At 45.2% G+C, this 22,578-nt stretch overlaps 1 protein-coding gene across 2 annotated transcripts in view; it reads left to right on the plus strand.

Moving 5' to 3' along the window:
• The window catches only part of SYNE2 (spectrin repeat containing nuclear envelope protein 2), a 189,300-nt gene that overhangs the window by 163,034 nt on the left and 3,688 nt on the right, over positions 1 to 22,578 (plus strand). The window contains exons 97-108 of one of the 2 annotated variants that reach the window (XM_080395850.1): positions 7,318 to 7,480; positions 11,021 to 11,208; positions 11,368 to 11,518; positions 11,977 to 12,159; positions 13,486 to 13,623; positions 14,534 to 14,728; positions 15,575 to 15,842; positions 16,197 to 16,265; positions 17,068 to 17,204; positions 18,119 to 18,248; positions 19,357 to 19,568; positions 22,188 to 22,388. In XM_080395850.1, coding sequence (XP_080251976.1) covers positions 7,318 to 7,480; positions 11,021 to 11,208; positions 11,368 to 11,518; positions 11,977 to 12,159; positions 13,486 to 13,623; positions 14,534 to 14,728; positions 15,575 to 15,842; positions 16,197 to 16,265; positions 17,068 to 17,204; positions 18,119 to 18,248; positions 19,357 to 19,568; positions 22,188 to 22,388 — 2,035 coding nt within the window. Of the gene's footprint in view, positions 1 to 7,317; positions 7,481 to 11,020; positions 11,209 to 11,367; positions 11,519 to 11,976; positions 12,160 to 13,485; positions 13,624 to 14,533; positions 14,729 to 15,574; positions 15,843 to 16,196; positions 16,266 to 17,067; positions 17,205 to 18,118; positions 18,249 to 19,356; positions 19,569 to 22,187; positions 22,389 to 22,578 lie in introns of those variants that run through there. The other variant, XM_080395851.1, reaches the window with a different exon arrangement.

Here is a 22,578-nt window from a genome sequence, read left to right on the forward strand (position 1 = left end):
TGCCTGGGTAGCCACGCTGGTGGCAGCAGACCCTGGGTTGCTAGGTACAGGGGGTGACCGGGTTCGCACTACCTCTCAGCTCATCTCTATTTATTTTGTGCCACATTGCTTACCCTTCGGTAGGGCCGGCTGTCAGGCACCACGTGTTGGTGTGCTGTCCTACCCTGTCGCAACTGCGGCCAGGCAGCCCATGGCCAGTGTGAGTGCAGTCTGAGTTCAAAGGTCTTAAATTGCTGCCGATCAGTATTGCATAGCAAGAGAAGCAAAGTATGCTGCAGGAGGGCCCTCGGGTAAATTATACAGCCATGTTCAACAGAATTATACTGGTTTGTGGTAGTATTACTGTGAAATCTCCTTCTTGTACTTGGTTTGGTGCAAAAACCCAAAAATGTGGATGGCTGAAGTCTCACTCGCAAAGTGCCACCTTTCTTTCCATGTTCTCTGGGCTCCCTGTCCTTTAGGGATTACTCTTCTCTTTGGTGCAGAAGCTGTGACAGAATTCATTATCGTATCAGGCAGGATGCTTCAGCTTATTTTGGTTATGCAACATGTGCCGAGGTGTGCCGGGAGCAGGGGGAGTTGGCGGGGCAAAGGGGAGTCCTTGTCTGCTGCGTGCTGTCGCCTTTCCTGGGGTCTGCCTGTCAAGCTGGGAGGGTTATTTTGGTGTTTTCTCAGACCTACCATTTCAGATTTGTTTTTTGAACCTCCCTGGACCATAATCAGGTTAAACTGTCAAGGTGACGGGGCCTGATTTACCTGTACAAATGTCTGGAGCCCTCTCCCAGCTTGCAGTGTCTTCCCAGGCACTTTTTGTCCTGTCGTGTATCAAATGTGAGTGACTGGCAAGCCGTTACAGGTCTGCAGAAGATTACCTGAACACAGAAAAATCTTCGATTTCAAAATCATTCCTTGCATTTTTGACGGGATTATCATAACTTCTTTATTTTTTTCCTGATACTGACTGGGTGAGTCTTAATCCAAGGTTCTCAGACTTCTGCCTTTTTTTTTTTCCCCCCACCCTGTGATCTCTGGCAGTCATAACAGACAGAAGTCACAGCAGTGTGTTTTTCCACAAATGAAGGGTGTTGTAAATGAACATTAAGGGTTAATTTTTTCTCCGGTGTACCAGGCTGCTTGCACTGGAGGCCTTCCACCTGCACTGAAAGGTTAAAGAGAGGACAGGTTAGTGTGTGGGAGATTTAATTCGTACTTAAATACCTGGGATATAATGGTAAAGTGAGAAAGCAGAATGCAGAGGAAGTAAGGATATCTTTGTGCGTGGTGCCTGTGCATGGATGTACGTTTTCTCGGGTTTGGGGATTCACTTCAAATTGACTCTGCTGCAAATCATCCGGGTCCGAGGTCTCTTTTGCACGAGAAATGAGCACCGCATCGATCTTCTCCCGTGCTGAAGCTCCAGCTCGCAACCTTTGTGTTGCCAGCCGAGTGGTGCGCGCTGCTTCGGTGCCAGTTCCCTTGTGTCAGAATGAAGCTCTCCTGGTTTTGTTCTGAGGGATGCGGCCGTTTGCCAGGTAAAACACCCACCCAAACCCGGGGTTCAAACTGGGGAGAGCTACGGTGTCCCCAAGCTGGGACTTGGGGGTCGTCGAGGAGGATGGGCGAGCCCGGCCCCCCCCCCACGCGAGATGCTTAACGCGGCGAATAAATAGGGCATCAGTGGAGGAGGGGTTTCCTCCGCCGTGCCTGCCGTGGTCGGCACGGTCCCCCGGCAGCTGGGGGTTGCCAGCCGAGGAATGGTTTTTTCTTGCGAACCGTAAGTGCGGACCCGTAAGCAGCTGCAGGTGGGGTGGCGGGGGCCGTGGCCGGGCGGGGACGCTGCGGCCGGCCCCGGGGGGGGGAGGGCTCCGCCGCGCCGCCGGCTGCAGCTCGCCCTGGCGAGTGGGAGCTGCGACGCGACAGCCCGAGGAGCGGGGCTCAGCCCGGGGAGCGGGGCTCAGCCCGGGGAGCGGGGCTCGGGGGCTCTCGCCTGCGGCCGGCTGCGTACCGGGCGTTCGTACCCGCGGCGGCGGCGGCCATCTGTGGCCAGGGCCTTTTGGCCTGGCTGGCAGGGTGACAAAAACCGCCCCGCCGCTTGCGCTGCTCCCGGTGCTGACAGCCCGCGGACACGGGGGCTGCCTCATGGCACCGCGGCCGCAGCACGGAGAAACGTCTTTGGCGTTTTATACAAAGGCCTAGAATTTGCCTTTGACATCATCTCTCCAGATGGGGTCTTTTGTCCCTCACACGGTTAAGCTCGCCCTGCACCTTACTGAACAAAGGTTTCCTGGGTTGTGCATCTCATTTGCTTTACAGGGTGGTAAACAATCCTGTCAGCTGGCAAGGCGATTTCAGCTCCTCTTCAGTTATAAACAAGGGTCTGTAGTATCTTTTTCTGATGACCCTTGTGCTTATGAAGGAGCGTTTGGAATATACGTCAAGGTATTTTTCGTTCCTTCAGGCACTAAAATTTGAATGTTACTTTTTACCTTATTTAAGCCTCCCTGTACCTTTTCCTGCAGCCTTTTGACAGCTAATGCAGTGCAATTGACAGGCATTTTGCAATTCTTGATGTTTGTGTGAATATGTTTCAGGCAACCTGGAAGTGCCTTCTACTGCTAGGTACTTCCTGAGCAGTCCTGCAAGCCCTGTGTGTTTGTGGGGCTATGCAATGATACAGCCTGAAAGAGCTTAATGCGTTTCTCTTGTAACCCAGTGCTGGCAACTTCATCAAGGGTATTAAGACCCAAATCCAATCTCAAGTCAGGCCAGTTAGTCCTTCTGTTCACTTTTGCAGCCAGCTTTTAGTATAATCTACTAGTTTTGTTCTTCTTCTGCCGCTTCTGTTTTGGTGTAAAGATTAGGACATTCAGAAACTGGCCTTGTTTGGCTTATCCCTGGCATCTTATGCATGTGTCTAAGCGCTGCTTTGAACCTGGACATCTTTTCAGCTGGGCCCTTTGCAAAGTACAAGAGATGTTTGAGTCTGTTGGGGTTTTTTAGATTAGTGGTGATATTCGTTGGACTGTTTGTTTTGGGTTTTTTAATTATTACTATTTTGTTTTGCTCCTGGGGGCATGTTGAATGGTGGCAGGTGAGTTCACACTGGGAAGTGGGCTAATGGATAGGTGGGCCTTTGTAATAACCAAATAATGTGAGAATTATACTTTGAAGAGGAAGAATTCAATCAACAGTGGTGGCAGCCTTTTCCACCTTCTGGATAACTGGGAGGAGCGTGTTTCATCTGTTGAACTTGAACTTTTATTGCTGTTAATTCAGTGTGTGTCAGGCAATTGGTCACCTGGATGTGGGGGGAGCTTTTGCCTCCAGGCTTGGTGGCTTGCACTGTGCACCCCCACCTGGCTCCCAGGAGGCCTGTCTTCAACAAATAGTCCCTTCAGGATGTATCTCAAAAGAGTCCCTGAGGTTTCTTTCATGCAAAGAGCAGATAATTTGCAAGAATACCTGCAATGTAGAAATGCATCTCAGAGTGGTTGTTGCAAATGTAAGACCTTTACAGATGTAATTAGTCTATTTTACATTTTTCTTTGAGCTGTAGCCAAAGAAATGGCAGTTCCCTGTGACTTCTGTGCAAGCTGAGGGTGGTCAAGGAGGATGCTTACATGTTTGTTTCATCATTTCACCTGTTGCTTCAGTGTACATCCCTACCCTTTCCTTGGGCTCTTTGTCTGCTGACTGCAACAAGAGCAGAGCAGCCAATGTGAACATCTGGACAAGACTGCCTTCCTGTTTACACACAGCACTAATGTGGGCTTCTGTTTGGTTTTTATTCTTCCCTGGCTGCTTAGCCAGAGAGTTTGAGATGAATGATTTAGAGCATTAAGGGTGGTTAAATGACTGACAAATGCCACATTCTATCCAGAATATGTAACAGATTAAATTACTGAAATACAATGGTGTGTCTGCAAGGGCAATTGCTAGAAAGTAAATACAAGCTTTCAGTACCACAGTGATTCTGGTTTTGAGACTGTTGCTTCTAGGAACACTAGTAGATAGAGACCCACATATTTAAGGTATGATTCATAACTTGAATTTTAGAGTCATTTCTAAGCCAAAGTAAGGGGGGGGGTGCACACAAAAAAAGCGCCCTTCTTGGATTCTACAACTGTTGCTTTTTAATTTATTGAATGTGCTGTCACTCAGACATTTATTTATAATCTAATATCTCTTGCTTTTGCTTTGGACTTCCTTGGCTATGTTCACCTATCTGTTATCCAATAGGCAGACTGAAGAAAGATGTCTTGCAATTCATGAATTTCCTGTAATGCAGTTTCAGGATGGGAAGCAGGTGGTCACAGAAGAAAAAGGAGTACAGGGAAGCAGAGATGATGCCGAGCGGCACAGTAAGCTGTGGTCTCAGCCGGTCAGCTGTGCCATCAGATGGTCCCAGCATGTGCATCTCCTGCAAGTTGCCAGAAAGACATTGCCAAAGCATTAGTGGGGAATGTTATAGAATATGCAGCAAATAGATGGCCACTGGATACAGCCAGGGACAGTGCAGCAATGGAGCCTTGCCTTCCTCCTGACTAGCTTGAAGTTATGCAGAGTTAACAACGCAACAGCATAGATGTTTGGCTCAGACTCTTCCTCGGGCCTGGCTCTTCCAGCAGTTCTTTCCTTCCGTGCTCAACACAGAGCCTGTATCATCCTGTCTCTCCAGGGTAAAGGATTCAGTCACCTGTCTTTGGTGGGCCCCTGCCCTGGGGAGTCACAGGCCTCTCTGAGCATCGTAACCGACTGGATCCAAATTGGCTGGTGGGACAGAAACAGGGGACAGGCTGGAGGAAGAATTAGATATTCTGGCTAAATTACTGCCAGCCCATGATAGCATAAGAAAATGCTGTACAGTTACTGGAGTATGACACGTTCATTCAGTACCACTTAATAGAAGCAAAACCAGGAACAGGAAGATTTGTATAGCAACTGTTTGCTTGGGAGCCAGATGCCTTCTAAGTACAGGGTTGAACTTGGGAGCAAAGCTCTAAAAAGAGCTCTTCTCACTTTCCTTAACAATCTAAATGCTTTTGTCATCTACTGGCTTCCTCTCTATCAGCTGTAGCAGTGGAAAGCACTGTCAGCATAAAGGAGCAGAGGCATCTGCTTTGCACTTTACACCAATGTTGGTGGCTTTGTGGGTGCAAGAATGGAACAAGGTGGGCCATGGACTTGGGCCAAATCCTTCAAGATGGCTTGCTGTGTTGCATCAACCAGACAAGACTAAATTTATGTTTTGGAGAGTGCAGAGTTGCTAAATACCTGCCCGGATTCCTAGTGTAGGAACTGTGCTTTTCTCACCCTCCTTGTAAAATAGCTAGTAGTACTGCCTGGTCCTTTTGGGACAAGAGGTGGGGGAAGGTGCTTCCCAGGCTTCTAATCCATACGAGACCCCAGATTTGCTGGCCTTACTCTGTACCTTCACAGTAACCAACAGGACTGAACCAATCCAGCAAGATCATTCCCACATCTCCTCTGTAAGTGCTTTACCTTAGATAAAGTGTCTAGCTGACATATGTATCCTCTTTGATTACCTTAAGGTTGCTAATAAGATCAGTTGTTGCTGACCGAGTGGCATATTCATTATGGATTAGCCATCTTAGATGCCTTCTGTCATTGTATCATACGCTGCAACAGGCAACTGCAAAAGCCACTCGGTTACAGGCAGATTGGACCCCTCTGCTCTAAAACTTGCTGGGGTAGTTTGGCAGCAGGCAGGATGGTGGCTGGGAAACTCCTCATTGGTTTTGCAAAGAAGGGCAGGTCCTTTGCATGATGCCACCAGCATCCAGGTACGCTGTCAGGGCACTTCTGTTGTACACTTGGTGTAATCTGTCCCTGCCTGCACTAGATGAGATTACATCCCCTCTAGCCTGCCCCAGTTCTAGCTTGCAGAATGCTGGTGTGGCCAAGTACGTTAGGGTTCATCTCAGACCCCTCAACAGGCCCCTGCATTTTGGGACATGCCATGTTCCCCTTGTACAAGATGCCCTTCCAGTCCCAGCTGCTGGTTTTGTTTAGATGGTGACAGTTCCCAGTAGTGGTGGCTGATGAATGGGAAATGTTTTGACCTGTTCGTGATGCATACTTTAACTTTTTGCACTGCACTTGACTTAGATAATGTGGCTCATGTGGGTGGAGTACTGCACGGTAAACCATTGCAGTTCATGGAGAGAAATGACATGCTTTTTTGGTATAGTTCATCTCATCTTTTGATCTGGATGCTTAAGACAGGTCTGATGGAAATCATGATCGAGGGTGGGTTTGATTTTGGTTTTGGTTTTTGCCATCTAGACCTTGGTAGTTAATGGAGAACTCTGATATCAGTCTGAGGTCAGAAGAGATAAGCATCACCCCGGTGATGGGCTTTTTAGTAATTTTTGATGAGAGTTGCAATAAATGAGAATTTCAAGGCAAGATTTGAGAGCAGTGAGGTAGTTCAACAGCTATTCCTGCAGCACATGGGGACAAATTTGACAAAGTGTACAAGCATGCTGCTTGGATAATGTGAGGAGCTGATAAGGGGGGTTGGCACGGGAATATGCTGTAAAGCCTGGAAATAAAAGTTTGTCAGCGGTTTGAGAGCTGTGTTACAAACAGCTGTAAGAAAAGTAAATAGTCTCAATGGTTCACTTGCTTGTGTGCCGCACGACTCTTCCTAGCTGTTGGATATGCTCTCTCGTCGGGATTGTGTTTTTCATTTTCACCCACCCAGGTGGTCTGGCACGTCTCCGTACCTGTTGGTGTGTTATTTAGAAGAGCTTTTAATATCATGGTGCTGTAAGTTCTGCAGTGGCCGTTGTTCAGGCCTTCTCCTCTCCTGTCAGCAACCATTTTCCCAGCATGTTGGACCTGTGGTTTGGGCAGATTCTGCCTCCATTGGCGGAGGGGTACCTTGCTGATTAGGGTGGGCCTGTTGGTTGCTGAAGACGACACTGGCTGTAATTCACAGCAGATAAATCAGACCATAGGTACCCATTGTAGATTAACTGCAGCATGTCATGGTGCAAACTCCCGCTTAGACAAATGTCCAGGAAGAGCTGAAGAGCTCACTAGCAGATGAAAATTCACTCTGCCTATGTAGTTTCATTAAAGAATTCACACAAGATCTTCTTGCAGCTGTAGAGCAAAGGCCTGCTGAGCCAATTTAGGTAGATTTTGACTAAAACATGGCTCTAATTTACAGGCAACAGCTTGGTGCGACAGTAAGTGCATCGCGAAGCCATGCCTGTCATCACCTTCTGCTAACATCCTTTCCACTGATTGCAGATCTTTGTAACAAAATGTTCTTCCTGGTTTGCTTAGGGTGAAGAAACTGAAGGAAACATTTGCTTTTATACAACTATTGGACAAAAACATGAGTAACCTTCGCACCTGGTTGGCCCGGATTGAGTCAGAGCTTTCCAAGCCTGTTGTTTATGACATCTGTGATGATCAAGAAATCCAGAAGAGATTGGCAGAACAGCAGGTGGGAAATGGCAGCAGCTAGAGTAAATGAGCTGAAATGCTGCTGATTACAATTGGTCCTCGTTTAAAATCACCTGTTTCTTTTCTTCAGCAAGGCCTTCTGTTTGCCTTTCGTGGCATGTTCCTGCCAAGATGCGTTATGTGGGAAAATTTTACTTGCTTGCTGTAGGTTCAGTATTATGTTGACTTACCCCCACTTCTCCCTTTCCCCCTCCACCCAAAGAGGACAAACACAATACAAAAAAGAGCATTTTTACATAAAGTGCAACTGACCTCATAAGGGTTAGGCAGGGCACGTGCAGTGGGCAAAATACACGAGGACGGTTTGGGCTGACATGAATGAATGCCTGGGCTCCTGCAAAGTGGCTGTGACAGATTGAAGTGCTGTGATTTGATGTATTGCCCTCACTGGCTCAGTCCCCTTCCTTGCAGACAGCAGAGCAGGATGTTTGAGCTTCGGAGGGTGGACTTTTGCAAACAGCCCTTTGACTGAGGCCTGATCCAGTGGGCAGGCTCGGAAGATTCCCTCAGGGTTGGGTGAGATGGTGCGTGAATCTGCTGAGGCATAAGTGTGAACCAGCCTAGCGCTGCTGGGTGTTGGTTGAGCGTGTGTAGGCATTTCTCTGAGACGGTGGCTTACCAGGGGGATCTTGAGGATCTAGGCTAGTACTGGAAATGGCAAGGATTGGGCACAGCTATCCCAGCCAAGTAGAAGTGTGAGATGAGTTGGATAGTCCTGCAGTACATTTCTCTCTCCAGCAGCCAGGGAAGGAAAAGGAATTTCTCCAAAGCACAAACGTGCTGGCAGAGTCAGCCTTTGCTCAGGGCTGTGCTGTAAGTACGCCCAGGTTCAAAGTGCCTCCTTGGGAAGGCTGAGAATGACCATGGCTGTCATCTGGCCTTTGTGTTAAACAAGAATACTTGCCCTAAAACTGAGGATCAAGAATAACACTGTCAGGTGTGGAAGTTTTCTGACATCTGCCTTTAAGAACACCCGTGGGTGTTCTTCCCATCCTTCCTGTCTTCTCTCTCTGTGGCTGCTGCTTTTGTGTCTTAAGGAAAGATCCCTGAGTGACCCAGACCTGAGGGCTGTGTTCTCTGCTGCTTGATACGGCTCTCCGTCCACTCCTGTCCCAGACATCCCAGGAAGGGCCAGCTCCTCTGTGACAGAGTGGAGATGGCTCCCACGCTCCACTGCAGGAGTTAGTCAAACACCAGAGGCCTGTGCTGAGTGCCTCTGACGGTTTGGTCTGCATTGTGAATGGTGATGTAAACAACGGGGAAATATTTTCTCCCCATCCAAACCTCTTGCATTTTCAAAGACTGTGATAAATTGCCAGGCAGAGAAGAACGTGGGGCACAAAGGAATTGTGTCCAAACTAATTTATTCTTATTATGAGCATTCAAGCTTCAGCTCGCTTTAAGACCCATCATTTGCTGCTCAGAGCTACATACTGCTTTGTTGTTTGGAGTCTGTTTCAAACACAGACCTCTGGGCACCTCTAGACTCCTACTCTAACCTTTTAGCAGGCTGAGTAGGAGAAGACAGCTGGCTAAAAAGACCACAGTAAAAAAAAAAAAAAAAAAAGCAGCCCTCTTTCACTCCACATGAAAGAAACCTTTATCTGAACATGACAAGTAAAAAGATCTTTCCTGGGTTTAGCCAAACAATTATTTCAGCAAGAGCAGAGTGATGGTGAGAAATACGCCCTACAGGCTTCTTTTATTTGACACCCATGACTGGAAAAGCTTTACCTGTTCAGTCTTGAATAATGACATTTTAAAAGCATTGTGCATCCACAGAGATTTTTATGGCGTGTTTGTTCAATTAAAAGGTGAATATTAATTTTAAGATTTCAAAGCTGTTTCACTAATGTGGAATTCTAGCAGCACCTAGTCTGTTTAAGCTCTCTGCACAATGCTGTGCAGAGTTGAAGGAAAAGTACCTTTTTGGGCTCAGTGTATGTTCCTGGCCCTGTTACTTAGATTGTTGTGTTTGTCTCACTGTAATACGGGTCAGGTCATTTGGAGTAACAGCTTGGAAAACAGCAAGGATTCTGCCTAGCGTTATTCCATGAGCGCAAGTATGACCAAAACTAATGAGATCATGTCAGCCACACTACCATGTGCAGGTAGAGTGGATTTGTAATCTGTGGTCCAAATTCTTATTTTCACTAAAACAGCCATAAATCCAGTGTAATTTCAGGAATTCAGAAGGGTCTCTCCAGGCAGCAGTAGTGGGGTAGAGCCTGCTCTCAAACATAGAGCCCGTGTTAAAAAGACACTGCTGCTTCTTACTCATAAAACAACTGTGAATCCTTAATAAGCTGATAAAAATTATGTTGTGTCTGCTTCTGGCAGTCTCTCATGTATGTAGAGATTTTGGCTTCTACATTCCTTAAAGCCGTACATTACCACAAATCCCACAAGCCAAATTTTGACCAGTTATGGCTCAGCTCTTCTTTCAGGTACTCATGTAACACCACTGACGACTGCCAGTGGCTGATACTCAGCTCCTTGCGACTTGTTGACTTCTGGGAAGATCTTCCTTCAACTCCTTTTTACTACAGGCTGTGTCTGTTGGGGGGGGGGTTATTTGGTTTATTTTGTTTTGGTTTTGTAAGTCTAGAGCAAAACCAGTTCTGCTTCATCTGTTCACTGGAATCAGTAATCCCATTATTTAATGGGAGTTCCTGTTCACTGTTGTTGGAAAAGTTTGGTTTCTTGTTTTAGTGTGACTCAAGCAAAAGTCTCCCTGTCCTTCATTATGAACACCAGAAATGGGTTGAAAAAGATGGAAATGTATAGACATTGTAATTTCATTAATATTTACAGTTGGTAGCATTGTACAGAGCTGCCTTTTCAATAAGAACTATTTAGCTAAGGCTTTCTTGTTATTTAATCACATTGACTTTAGAGTAGTTACAGGTACAGAATGAAAGGCCAGACTATGCTGGAGATGCAGGCTCTGGAGAGGAAAACGGTCGTGTAGATTAGACAAAGGGTCTTTTCCAGACCTTTTGAAATAGTCTGTCAAAACAGGAGCTCTACAAGAGGGGGTAACAAAGGTAGTGTAACACCAGCTGCTTGTGTGCTGTGTTTCGTGATACCAGCCTGTGATCATATATATGGTCAATAAAGTACACGTACTATGAGTTCTTTGTCAAGTCTTACAGCGTAGTAAGCTGATATGAGACACTGTCATCTTGTACTGTCAAAATTAGCCAGTATGTGTTTACAGTATGTGTAAGGTTTGGATTTTGAATACACATTAAAATTGTCCAGACTGTTAAGGAGAAGATGGAGGTTTCACCAAGAAACCAAAGCTGGACAATCCCTTTTTGCATGGCAGTTCTGTCCTGACCTATCAGCCTGTTATCTGCACAGCTCAATCCTGCAAGTCTGTTTTCTAAAGCTAAATAAGCTTTTCCTGACACACAAATGACTGTTTCCCCATCCTCTGCAGCATTTTGAAAAGGTATGTCTGAAGTCTAGCTGCGCGTGTTTCCTTCTACTCAAACTGTTCTTTTGCTAATGGCAGGATCTGCAACGAGACATAGAACAACACACTGCAGGGGTGGAATCCGTGTTTAATATTTGTGAAGTCCTGCTACACGATTCAGATGCGTGTGCTAATGAGACAGAGTGTGACTCCATCCAGCAGACTACCAGGAGTTTGGACAGACGGTGGAGAAACATTTGCGCCATGTCTATGGAAAGGCGAATGAAGTAAGTCTCTCTTTCGTACCCCTTCTAAGGGAGCCTGTGGCAGCATTTTGAAGAAACTCTGTAGCTTTTGCCACAAGCTGAATTGTGAAGAAGAAAAAAACCCCAAAATTAATAGTTTGCTTGTGATAAAACCTTTTCGTTTTTGCATCTCCCTCCCAGAATTGAGGAAACCTGGCACCTGTGGCAGAGATTTTTTGATGACTATTCTCGCTTTGAAGATTGGCTAAAATCATCTGAAATGATAGCTGCAAAGCCTAATTCTTCAGAGGTTTTGTACACACATGCAAAGGAGGAGCTGAAGAAATTTGAGGTGAAAAAGTGGAAAACTTCATTGTTTTTATGCTCAGCACCAGGCTGCATGGTCAGGCTGCTCAATACTTCTTGTCCGCGTGAAATGCCTGGATCACTGAAAAACACCAGTTTGGCAGTGGTGGTATAGAAAACGTAAATAATTCGGCCAGTGTGTGGCTGCTAGGTGTCTGGCTGATTTATTTGTCTCCAGATTTTATTTTTTTAATGTGGAGAATCCAGTGCTCTGAACTGACAAGATCCTGCTTGTAAGTTCAAGGTTTGTTTTTTATAGGCAGGAGACCTTTGTGGGTTGATTATGGGTTTTTTTCCCCCCTTCCTTTTCCTAATAAGTGAAGTCATGGCAGTTGGAAGGTCTGTTTTTAAGGGGAGGGCATCATCATCTCTCTTGATGGATATTACCAGACAGATCCTTTCTCTTAGCAGCAAGGGAACTGAGTTCCTTGATTTGCCTTGCAGGCATTCCAACGGCACGTTCATGAACGATTGACTCAGTTGGAGCTGATCAATAAGCAGTACAGGCGTCTCGCCCGCGAGAACCGTACAGACTCGGCCAGCAAGTTGAAGCAGATGGTACACGAAGGCAACCAGCGCTGGGATAATCTCCAGAAACGAGTCGCTGCCATTCTGAGGAGACTCAAGGTGATTGCACAGTGGGGTGAGAGAGTAAGGAGCACTTGCAAGTTTCTGTAGGAATTACCCAAGGGCAATGCATGTTCCTGGAGCAACTCCCTTGCGTTGGTTTGTGTCTGGAGTTGCCAGTGTAGGAGAGCAGCTCTGGAAAGGTCACCAAGTTCCTGGCATAAGTGTGTCCTTGGTAGATGGGTTCTTGGTAGTTGAAGAAGCACAAGGCAAGAATGGGTGCAATTTTTGGAAGGTGTCTTGCAGGCCTTACTGCGTCTATCCCACTCTCCTTTTACCCAGCCTTGTCATGGGTGGATGTGTTTGTGCACTTGCACCTTTCTGTAAATAAGAGGCAGAGAGACAACAGGGCCCCAGTGCAGGCGGGGTTTGGAGTTTACAACACGGCTCTACTTCAAGCCCTGTTATGATTCACCCAGAAGGTTTTAAACATGGAGATGTGATGGAGAGGCACGCTGCTGTCACCAGCTCCTGCTCTGCTCTGCCTGACAGAGGAACGTTGTCAAAGAGTGTATTTGTGACACTTTAAAGAGGTGTCCTGCTTGTCGAGGTAAACTGGTCTCTGGGCAGATACTCTGTGCTGTGCCCCGGGGCAAATTTGTCACTGCCTGATTTTAAAATGCAGCAGTGCTGCAAGCGGTTGACAGGGAAAACTATTAGATCTCGAAAGTCTGTGGATGAGACTGTGAGAGCGCTGATGGAGTTTGGTGTGTGCAGTTCAGGAGTGTTGTGTTTGGGGTGGCATACGATGCCCCTCCTGAACAGCAAATCCACTGCAAGCTGCATGTCTGTTGGCAGCTTCTGCGGGAGATGGCAGCAGAGAGAGCTCCTGGCTGCCTGCCAAATGACGCATTAATTACACTGGTGTGGTCATCCATGATCCAGCTTCTCTATTGTTTTACTGATTTTAATGTCATAGCCTTAATACTTGTAATTAGAGATGAGGCTTGCTTCCTTTGCCTGTCTTCTAAATTTAGAACAGGTTAGATGTTAAACCTGAGTCCAAATAACTGTTAGTTACACTGCTATAATGATGTGGGAGAAGGTATATGGTGTGGAAGCAAGAATATAATCCCATAGAAGCATCTTGCATTGCTGAAGTTTTGTTCCCTCTCCTATATGAATAGCGTACTAACATAGGACACTTTGCTCCAGCGTCAGTAACGAAGGGGACAGTTTTTGTACGTGGCATGCTGCCATTTATGCCCTGAAGGCCTTTAAGGTGAACAGCAGTTTTGAAACAAAACGCTGTTTTCAGAGGGCTCCCATGACCATCTTTTTTTGTAGCTGAAGTCTTATAACACTGGCTTCCTTCTTCCTGTTCAGCACTTCACCAGTCGGAGAGATGAGTTTGAGGGGCTGAGAGAAAGCATCCTTGTTTGGCTCACAGAAATGGACCTCCAACTGACAAACGTGGAGCACTTCTCAAAAAGTAACTTTGATGACAAAATGCGTCAGTTAAATGTACGTATTCTTAGAAAGCAGTTGTTTAATACAGCCCAGCTGATCTTACTGGGCTGCCCTCTCTTGACAGAATCATCTGCTTTTCTGGAACTTCACAATTGCCAACAGATTACTGTAGGGCTATATTTCTTTTAAGACACCAGTAAATCGTTAAGACTTTTACCCTCTGAATCAAGATTAAACTGTACAGTATTTAAATTTAGCTTCAGTGTTCAAGTTCAGTTCTATCCTGCCATTTTCTCCCAACACCGGCTGTCAGTGACAGTGATATCTGGCCTGGAAAGGACGTTACATCTGGCACACGTGTGTTAACAGTAAAAGCTACGTTCCTATATTCAGGTGCTTTTTTTCTGTTGAGATTTTTTCTGAATTAGCATTAAGGTAGGATCACTCCTCTGAGTGCATTGTTTGTAGCTGCGACTTTCAACAGAAATAAGACAGCAGGCACGTGCAGTGATTCTAAAGAACATACTAGTTCCTTGCTGCCTGCTTATATGCTGGTTTCTCCTTTCCCCCTCTGCTGTTAATTGTTTTGGGATGTAGATTTACCATTGTGTAAGCTAGAGGCCCAACCAGCCAAACAGACTTCTTTGTTACTGAGGAAAGATTGTATGTACCTGACAGAAGAATAAACTGATTAGTTAAACTCGTTTCGTGATCCCCTGCAGGCTCAGGACACTGCAATCATTGACGTACACGTGGGTGGAAAATGTCACTTCCATTGGAACTGTAGTACTGCTAATAAAACAAACCTCTGTACCTCTTGAGTAAAAAGATATTTGCCCAATGAAGTTAAACAACAATGTCAAATTGTTGCTTTTCTTTCGCAGTAGTGAGCAAGAAAAGGACAAACCTTAGGCTGGAAAGGGGTATTGCAGAAGTAATCATTTTTCTTGTCTGTTCCAAATAGGGTTTCCAGCAGGAAATAACACTAAACACCAATAAGATTGATCAGCTCATCGTTTTCGGGGAGCAGTTGATTCAGAAGAGTGAGCCTCTGGATGCTACCCTGATTGAAGGCGAATTGGAGGAACTTCATCGCTATTGTCAGGAGGTGTTTGGGCGAGTTGCTCGATTCCATCAAAGGCTGACGTCAAGGCATCCTGTAAGAAGCAACAGTTGTTTTGATGCTTTGGCAAGATTTTGGTGTTTGAACTGCAATGCTCATTGCTTATCCCTAGCAGCTTGACTGAGTGGTTTGAGCTCAAAGGGGTCAGGAGCTCTTCAGCAGTTGTGCCAGCTTTGCTAAATTTTTGTCGCCAGCCTTGTCTCCTTACAGGTTTCCTGTTGGGACTTCATCAGCAGAATCTGGCTAATTGCGTGGAAGTAGTTAACAGGATTAATATTTAGGTAGTAGTGGTTTGAGGGTTTTAAAAGTGGTTTTGGTGTTTTTAATACCACTTTGTGGTCTTTAATTTCAGTAGCATACTTAGAATATCTTTTTATGGATTTGTTTGCAAGGCTCCATCTGTCCACTTTCTTGTGAGAACCCTGAATGGGGAACAGCATGCTCTTTACTTTTCACTGGGAACATCTAGATGATTCTCAGTTTGCTTTGGCTCAAAAAGAACGAACATCTATTAGAAAGCTGGGTAGAGGAAGTAACGTGAACATCTGCAAGTAGCTGTTCACCCCTGCCTGAGCATCATTTCATTGCTGACCTGCGCAGTCCATTTGGCACTTGGTACCCTTCCCTGCAAACTAGAGAGAGATGTTATGGTGGTGGTTGTGTCTTGAAAGAAGGGAGGTAGCTGCTGATGCAAGGATCATTTTGGCAAAAGAAGGAGGCAGAAATGATGCTTCCCTTTAATTTTAGCCACATAGTCTTTGATTACTGCAGCTGACTGCAAAACAGTCCTTAGTAGTACTGTGTGGCTCAGTCATTAGCTTATGGAGCAGTTTAGATCTATTGTAAATCTTACTAACATGCATAATTGTTACTTATTTTTAGGGATTGGATGATGAAAAAGAGTCCTCTGAAAATGAGACAGATCCAGAAGACTCTGGAGAAATCCAGAATGATCCCTGGCATAAGAAGGCCTCTGCAGCACAGTCCCTTGGCCAGCTTATGCCCCCTGCTCAAGGTCATGAAAGATCAGGCTGTGAAACCCCTGTCAGTGTTGACTCCATCCCACTCGAGTGGGATCACACAGGTGATGTGGGAGGTTCCTCCTCTCCTGAAGATGAAGAAGAAGCAACATACTACAGTGCTCTGTCAGGTGAGAACCGATCGCCAGCTGTTTGTTTCGACATGGACAATTGCAGGATGTCCCTGTGTGGGAGGGGAGGGGGGTGAGGTCTTGCTCCCACGTTGTTGGTTGGTTTTCGAGGTACTGTTAATAGATGAGGGCAGTCTCATCTCTTGGATGCCTTGATGAAGGGAGTGGCATTGTCTAAACCAAACTTGTATTTTCAGAAACAAAGTTTTTAGAAACATTACTTTTTAAGAATGTTTGAAAGTAGTACCAACACCCTATTTTGCTCTTTGTCTTTGCTGTCCCTCATTGTTTCACTTGTTTTTAACAGTTGGAAAATATTGAATAGTGAGGAAAATGACATTATTCTTTTTTCAGATGTAGAAATCACTGAAAATCCCGAGGCATATCTTAAAATGACCACAAAAACTTTGAAAGCATCTTCTGGTAGGCACCTGCTAATGCATGTGTCTGAACATGGCAATCTCCCTGTGCTGCACGCTATATTCCTCAACCTCTCTCATACGTAATGTCTGACTTCCTGCCTTGTGTGGACACCATGTCTCATCCTGTCATGGTGTTCGTACGCTGCAGTATTCACATGTACATTAAAAACAAGTCAAGAACATATCATTTAGATTTTGCCTGGTAAATGCCAAGGTGGTTAACGTGCATTTCATTGTATTGATCCAAAGTCTTTTGGTACTTTCTTGGTGGTCTGCTCTGGGTAGTATCACTTGTTTGGTTGTTTCTGATTTTGATTGCGTAATTACTGAAGACATTAGTTCCAACTCTGCAAGTATTTCTGGTGTTTTGTGCATGACAGAACTGTGTACGTCCTGTCTGTTAAATCCGGATCAAACATTCTCCACACAGGGACGTGTCTATACTTGTCCCTGCTGGCATGCATTGCAGATGTGTGATAGTATTGTTGGGATGCAAACTTTGCAAACCCACAGTGCAGCCTTTTTCTTTTATTTTTTGAATATTCATACATGCATTCAGGCATTTTCCAGAAGAAAACAGAATGTCCATAACTGCATGGCTCTCATCTCATTACCTTTGAAACACTGTGGACGTTTTGCAAATGTGCATGCTTTGCAAGGAAAGCTGCAAAACTGTCATTTTTATGCCATAACTTGATGCCATTTTATGCAGAGCGCTTTCTAACTTAATACAAAGCAACAGCTTCCTTGTGGAGCTGGAATTTTGCACTCATGGCATATGGTTTTGGTTTTATTTGTTCCAGAAAAGTCTCTTTCAGAAGCTCATCCCTGGCATTCCCCAGACAGCCCAGTCTGCAGGAAACGCCGATACCACCAGTCAAAGATTGCTGGAAATGTGTTGTCTGGTCCAGAGACGAGTACTCCCTATAAGCCAGACTATGTGAGTTGGAGGCTCTACGGGCACTGAACCACTACTACACAGTCTGTTGTTCCTGTGTTACTCCCCCCTCTCCCCTCCTCCAGCATCAAGGAAGAGATCAGCTGTGGGGTGGGGGCAAATGTTCACTTTATGCAAGCTTAGACATTATTTCTGGTGGGTCAGATAACCAGTGAGAGTCTCTATCCCCTCACTAAATAGCTTTTTTAAAGCAATTCAGAACAATTGTGGTAAGCTTCTAATCACAGTCAGTATCTGGAGCAAATTAGCTCCTCCGTTGCCATAGGGCAAGTCTAGGTGAATTCACCCACCACCGCCGCACCCCAGAAGGAGAGAGCTGAATACATTCCCTTGATACTTTCTGACATGCTTCCCTTTCCGAAGCAGGCCAATTTGAAGGGCCCTTTTCTAGCATGCGGACCACCATGTAACCTGCTTCTGGGCACTAAAAAGTGTGCCCAAGTGGCTATTGTTTGTTGGTGCTTCAGCCCTGGTGGCTGGGGGCCAGCCGTGGCTTCACCAGCAGCTGCCAGGCTCAGTGGATCTGGACCAGTTGTCAGCGAAGCTGGTACTGGTATCTAGTTGCTTTTGTCATCATTAATACAGTCTTAGAGCATTAGAGCCAATATTGCCAAGACCCAAAAGCCAGCAAAGAGCGTCTGGTACATGTCGTGCAAAAGCAATTAATTTGCTGGGTCCAGGCTCGTAATAATTAGCATCACTATGGTTTGTGTTTGTTTACTGAGAAGGCACATAGAGCCATTGTATAAGCTGTTAGCAAAGATTCAGAAGTCCAGTGCTAAATCTGACACGCAAGAGCTCAGTGGCAGCCCAGACACCCCAAAGGATCACAAATTAAGTTTGACCTTTGACGGCTTGTTAACATGCAGGGCTTACCCACCAAAATGTTGTTCCAGGTGAAGCAGCTCAGCTGTGCAAGCAGCAGCAGCAGCAATAAGGAGAAAATTCCTTCTGCCAACATGAGCGATGAAGAACCCCAAGATGACCAAGAGCTTGTGAATATAGCAGCTGCAGGGAAGCAGCCAGGTACAGAGCATTAGGAGTGGCTTTGGTGCTGTAGTGTTTGCCCTGTGGCTGTGCGGGGAGACAAAGCAGAGATGTCACAAAGGCAGCACATTTGCCTTGAGAACGACAGAAGTAAACCACTATTCTCTAAATTCATATATTTTGCTAAGATCCACTGAGCTGCCTTCTCAACCTGATACTGTCCAACTTGTGTTTGCTGTTCTAAGCTTTTGCAGTTTCTGCCAGAATTGAGATTTTTATTACTCATATTTCAGCCTCTTTGCTGTTTGGAATGAATGGGAACAATTTCACTTTTGTGTAATACTGAATACTTCAAAGACTTTTAATCAGATTTCAAACCAAAGAAGTGTGTCTCTGTCTAAAAAAAGATTGCTGTAGGTTTTCTCAGTTATTGGTACTCCATATAACAAGATGCTACAGCTCCCATTTACAGAAATGTTTTGTCAAAGCTGGTAATATATTCTGTTCTTCACTGTCTTCACTGTGGTACTTTCTTCCACAGAGGCCAACAAGCTGGTTCTCTTAACCTTTTAAGATCTCATTCCTGCTTTCAGGTGCTTGAGATGCTAGTAATACATCCATAGTGCAATCACAAAAGCGAATCAAGTGATAAAAAGAAGACTGAAGCTGTATGCACCAGCTCACTTTGTCTCTGGTCTCACAGATGGACCAGGGTTGGGGCCCATGCATGGGATGAACGGGAAAACTGCTGAGAAGGGCTTAGATGCCCTTCCAGAAATAGTGTTAGTGATTGTACAGGTGGCATCTCCAGCTCCTTTAGCACTGAATTGATGAAACATAAACCCAAGTCCTAAACTGCTGGACCATACTTTGTCCCGTGATGAATTTTAGTGTCTGCAAAATCACAACTGGGCTCATTGAATTCTGTTTCCTTAGATTTGCCCTGTTCTTCCACATGAATTAAAACATCGATTAATGTGATGAAAATCCTGTGTAGCATTACTGTCTGGGTAACAGTAATACATGGTAGCAATTATTTGGCCTTGAGTAGACCGGAAAATAATTTGCTGGTAAAACTCTGTGTATCTGTTTCACACACTCTTCACCTTACTGAAGATTTAAATGTTTGTTGTTCTATCATTTGTAGGCATTATTGATAGATGGGAGCTCATCCAAGCTCAAGACCTCAGAAATAAACTTCAGATGAAACAGAAATGGCAGCAGTGGCAGCAGCTGAACTCAGATCTCGGCGACGTCTCTGCTTGGCTTGATAAAACTGAGGAAAAGTTGGAAGAACTGCAAAAAATGAAACCTCCAACCAGCATACAGGCATTGGGACAAAGGGTCAAGAAATTGAAGGTAAGTTATGGCATACTGAGAAGTGGGATTTCAGGATGCCGATGCTCTTTATCGTTGTCCTTATGCTCCTAGGATCTGTCGGCAGCATATGCCACAAAGGAGCTAAGCTGTTTTCAGCCAAGAGGAGTGAGAGGGTTGTTAAGCAGGGTGGTTCTGTCTTCATATGCAGAGATTTGCCGGCAGCGTGGCTGCGTACAACAGGCAGCGAGGCTGAAATGAAGCTCTCCCTTTATTTTACTGCAGACACTTTATTCTCTGCGAAACAAAACATTCAGCCCCAAACATCTCTTTTTAGGCCTTTTGTTTTAGAAAGCAAACATACAAAAAAGCTATATAATGAAGGCATAAGACTCCCCAGCTGCCTAGGGTCAGGCCTTGCCTTGGGAGGTTGGGTATTCTGAGGAGCAATATTGGCATTTTTTCCTGGTTCTGTGCCATTCCCCTCTATGCAAACCAGAAACAGACTGAAAATAGTTGGGTCTACAGGCTACAAAGTTTAGGCTGTTGTTGGGGTTTTTAAAATTGAATTAATCTGGCAGGGGGCAGCGGGGGAAGGTGGTTTGTAGTTCCAACAGGGAGACTGAGAAAGATCTGCTCTAAAGCTGTCTTTTTGAGCAATACGGTGTCTGCAAAAAATCTTAGCTCTAAACAGCACCTTTGGCCAGTATTTGAAGTATTTCAAAATGTGCAGTTGCCTTTTTTTGCTTAGCAAATGCAGATTTCTCATTGAATATAATGCATTAGTTAAAAATCAAAATAAATTCAGTCACTGTTAATCTTCAGCCAAGTAATAGAACAGTTAGAGAGACAATAACATGAACATTCATCAGCATATATGGTCACGTTATGTTGCCTGCTATGACTCTCGGCTTCCATAAATTAGGACGAGGTCAGGTCTGCAAGTTGAACCAGCAGGTTATCAGGGTACACATAAGTGTGAGGTTGCCAGGACTTAAGTAACAAAATGCCTCAGGCTGAAATCGGAGAGAGCAAGTGTTCCTAATGCTTGTGGGAGTGCAGACCCTGTCTGCTCACCCCTCTGCCAGCAGCCTCATACAGAGTCACCCAAATCCTGAGGCTGCTAGTCAGTCTGGCGTTACACTTTGGGATGATGCTCACAAATAAGACACTCTGCAGGGCAGAGGAGGGATTCCCTGTGTGCTGAGAGTATACTTAAGCCTACAGGTCCTTGAGCAGTCATTAGGCCAGGGAGAATAACTGCACCCCGGTGCATGACTCCAGGAAGAACGACTCTGATTCCATCAGCCAGTCTGGCTTAGGTGCCAAGCACTTAGGGAAGGTTTGGTGATGCCTTGCAAGTGGAGGGAGGAACTTCCCTTCAGGCTGGAGGTGGGTGCCTGACCTCTTCAAGGAGCAGAGCTTCACTTCTCTTTTCCTATGGCTGTCAAAAAGAGCCAACACCCTCCTTAAGACATGAATTTCATGAGGTATCAGGACATCCCAATTGCCCTGGATAAGGGTAAAGCCGGTCTGGCTGCAGACTGGCTTACTGGTGTTTAGAAGTCTGTGATGGACCGTTTGTATTGTCTGATATTGAAAGAAACTTGGTTGTTTGAAGAAGGGAGACAGGTTTCTTTGTTGGGTGAAATGTAATTTAGACTAGCGGTTTTCAACAAGTGGGACGCAGATCTTGAGAACATATAGATGGACACTCTTAGTTAGAAAGGCTGCGAAGAAAAGCAATCTGAGCTGTGTTGATTATAGGACTCATCCTGAAGCTCTTTTCTACTGCAAGAGCCTACAACTTGAAAAAGACTGAGTACCCTTGATTCAAACCGTAAACATCTTGAGGGTATGAAGTATTGTTTGGCATTCTATTTTTTAAAAAACTTCAAAAATACTTCAGGCTCTACTGTAACATAAAGCTGGTTAAGGTGATACAGCCATGAATTTGCGAATTCCATATTCTTTCCCCCTGCAATTTTAAGGGAGAGGAGAAAAGCAGGCAGGACTGCAATTCAGGGGACTCTTGACAAGTCATGTCAAGAAAACGTCAAGAGAAATGGGCTGACAGAAACTCTTGACTAGGGAGGAAAAAAAAATTTCTCATGATGGGGTGGCCTGGTGTGGGACCAGGGGCCCAGAGGGGATGAGAATCTCCATCCTGTGAGATACTCAAAGGATGAGGCCCTGAGCAGCCTGCTCAGAGTAGGAAGTTGGCCCTGCTTGGAGCAGGAGGATGGAGTACAGACCTCCAGATATTCCTTCTGGCATTATCTAGGATTCTGAAGTGGTAAAACCTTTATAAATCAAGGGGAGACACCATGGGATGACCTATGGGAATTCTTGTCCAAATGTCAGAGAAAGAAACAGCTCAGAGGAATGAAGGGTAGCTGTGGATTAAGCCATAATGCCTGTGACTTAGGGAGAAGCACAAGCCCAGGCAGATTTGTTTTCTTCGAAGTGGAGGTTTTGGCGTTAAAAACAATAACGTAAAAACAGCCACCTACCTTAATATGTTCCTTAGCAGTATCAGGAAAGTTGCCAGATTCAAACAGCTTTCCCCAATACCTGTGAATCTTTTGAGGGCATAGTTTTATTGTAAATAAACAACACGTTTTTCATCATTCATAGAAGCTCCTAATCTTTTTCTACCAGGACATTCTTAAGGCATTTGATAACTACAGGGCAGTGATGCTTTCCATTAACCGGAGCAGCAAAGAATTCCAGGAAGCGGATAGCACAGAGCTCAAAGAGCTTCAGAACAAGCTTCAGAAGGTGAACTTGCACTGGGAGACAGTCGCTCATGTACTGAACAACTGGAAGAAGGGTTTACAACAAGCCCTACTGCATTGCCAGGTGCATATCACATGCCAGCTTATAAGGGAAAACTCCTCTTTTGGGTGCTACTGAGAGGTAGATATGGGGGGGCGAGAGCAGAGGGGTAATTCCTGCACATCAGAATCCAAGACACTTAATTTTCTTACAAACTTGACGGTGTTGGGTTAAAGGATTTGGTAAAAATATCTGTTGACTGGATAATACCCTT

Source organism: Falco punctatus (assembly GCF_963210335.1).
Source record: "Falco punctatus genome assembly, chromosome: 7".
NCBI classification, from domain to species: domain Eukaryota; kingdom Metazoa; phylum Chordata; class Aves; order Falconiformes; family Falconidae; genus Falco; species Falco punctatus.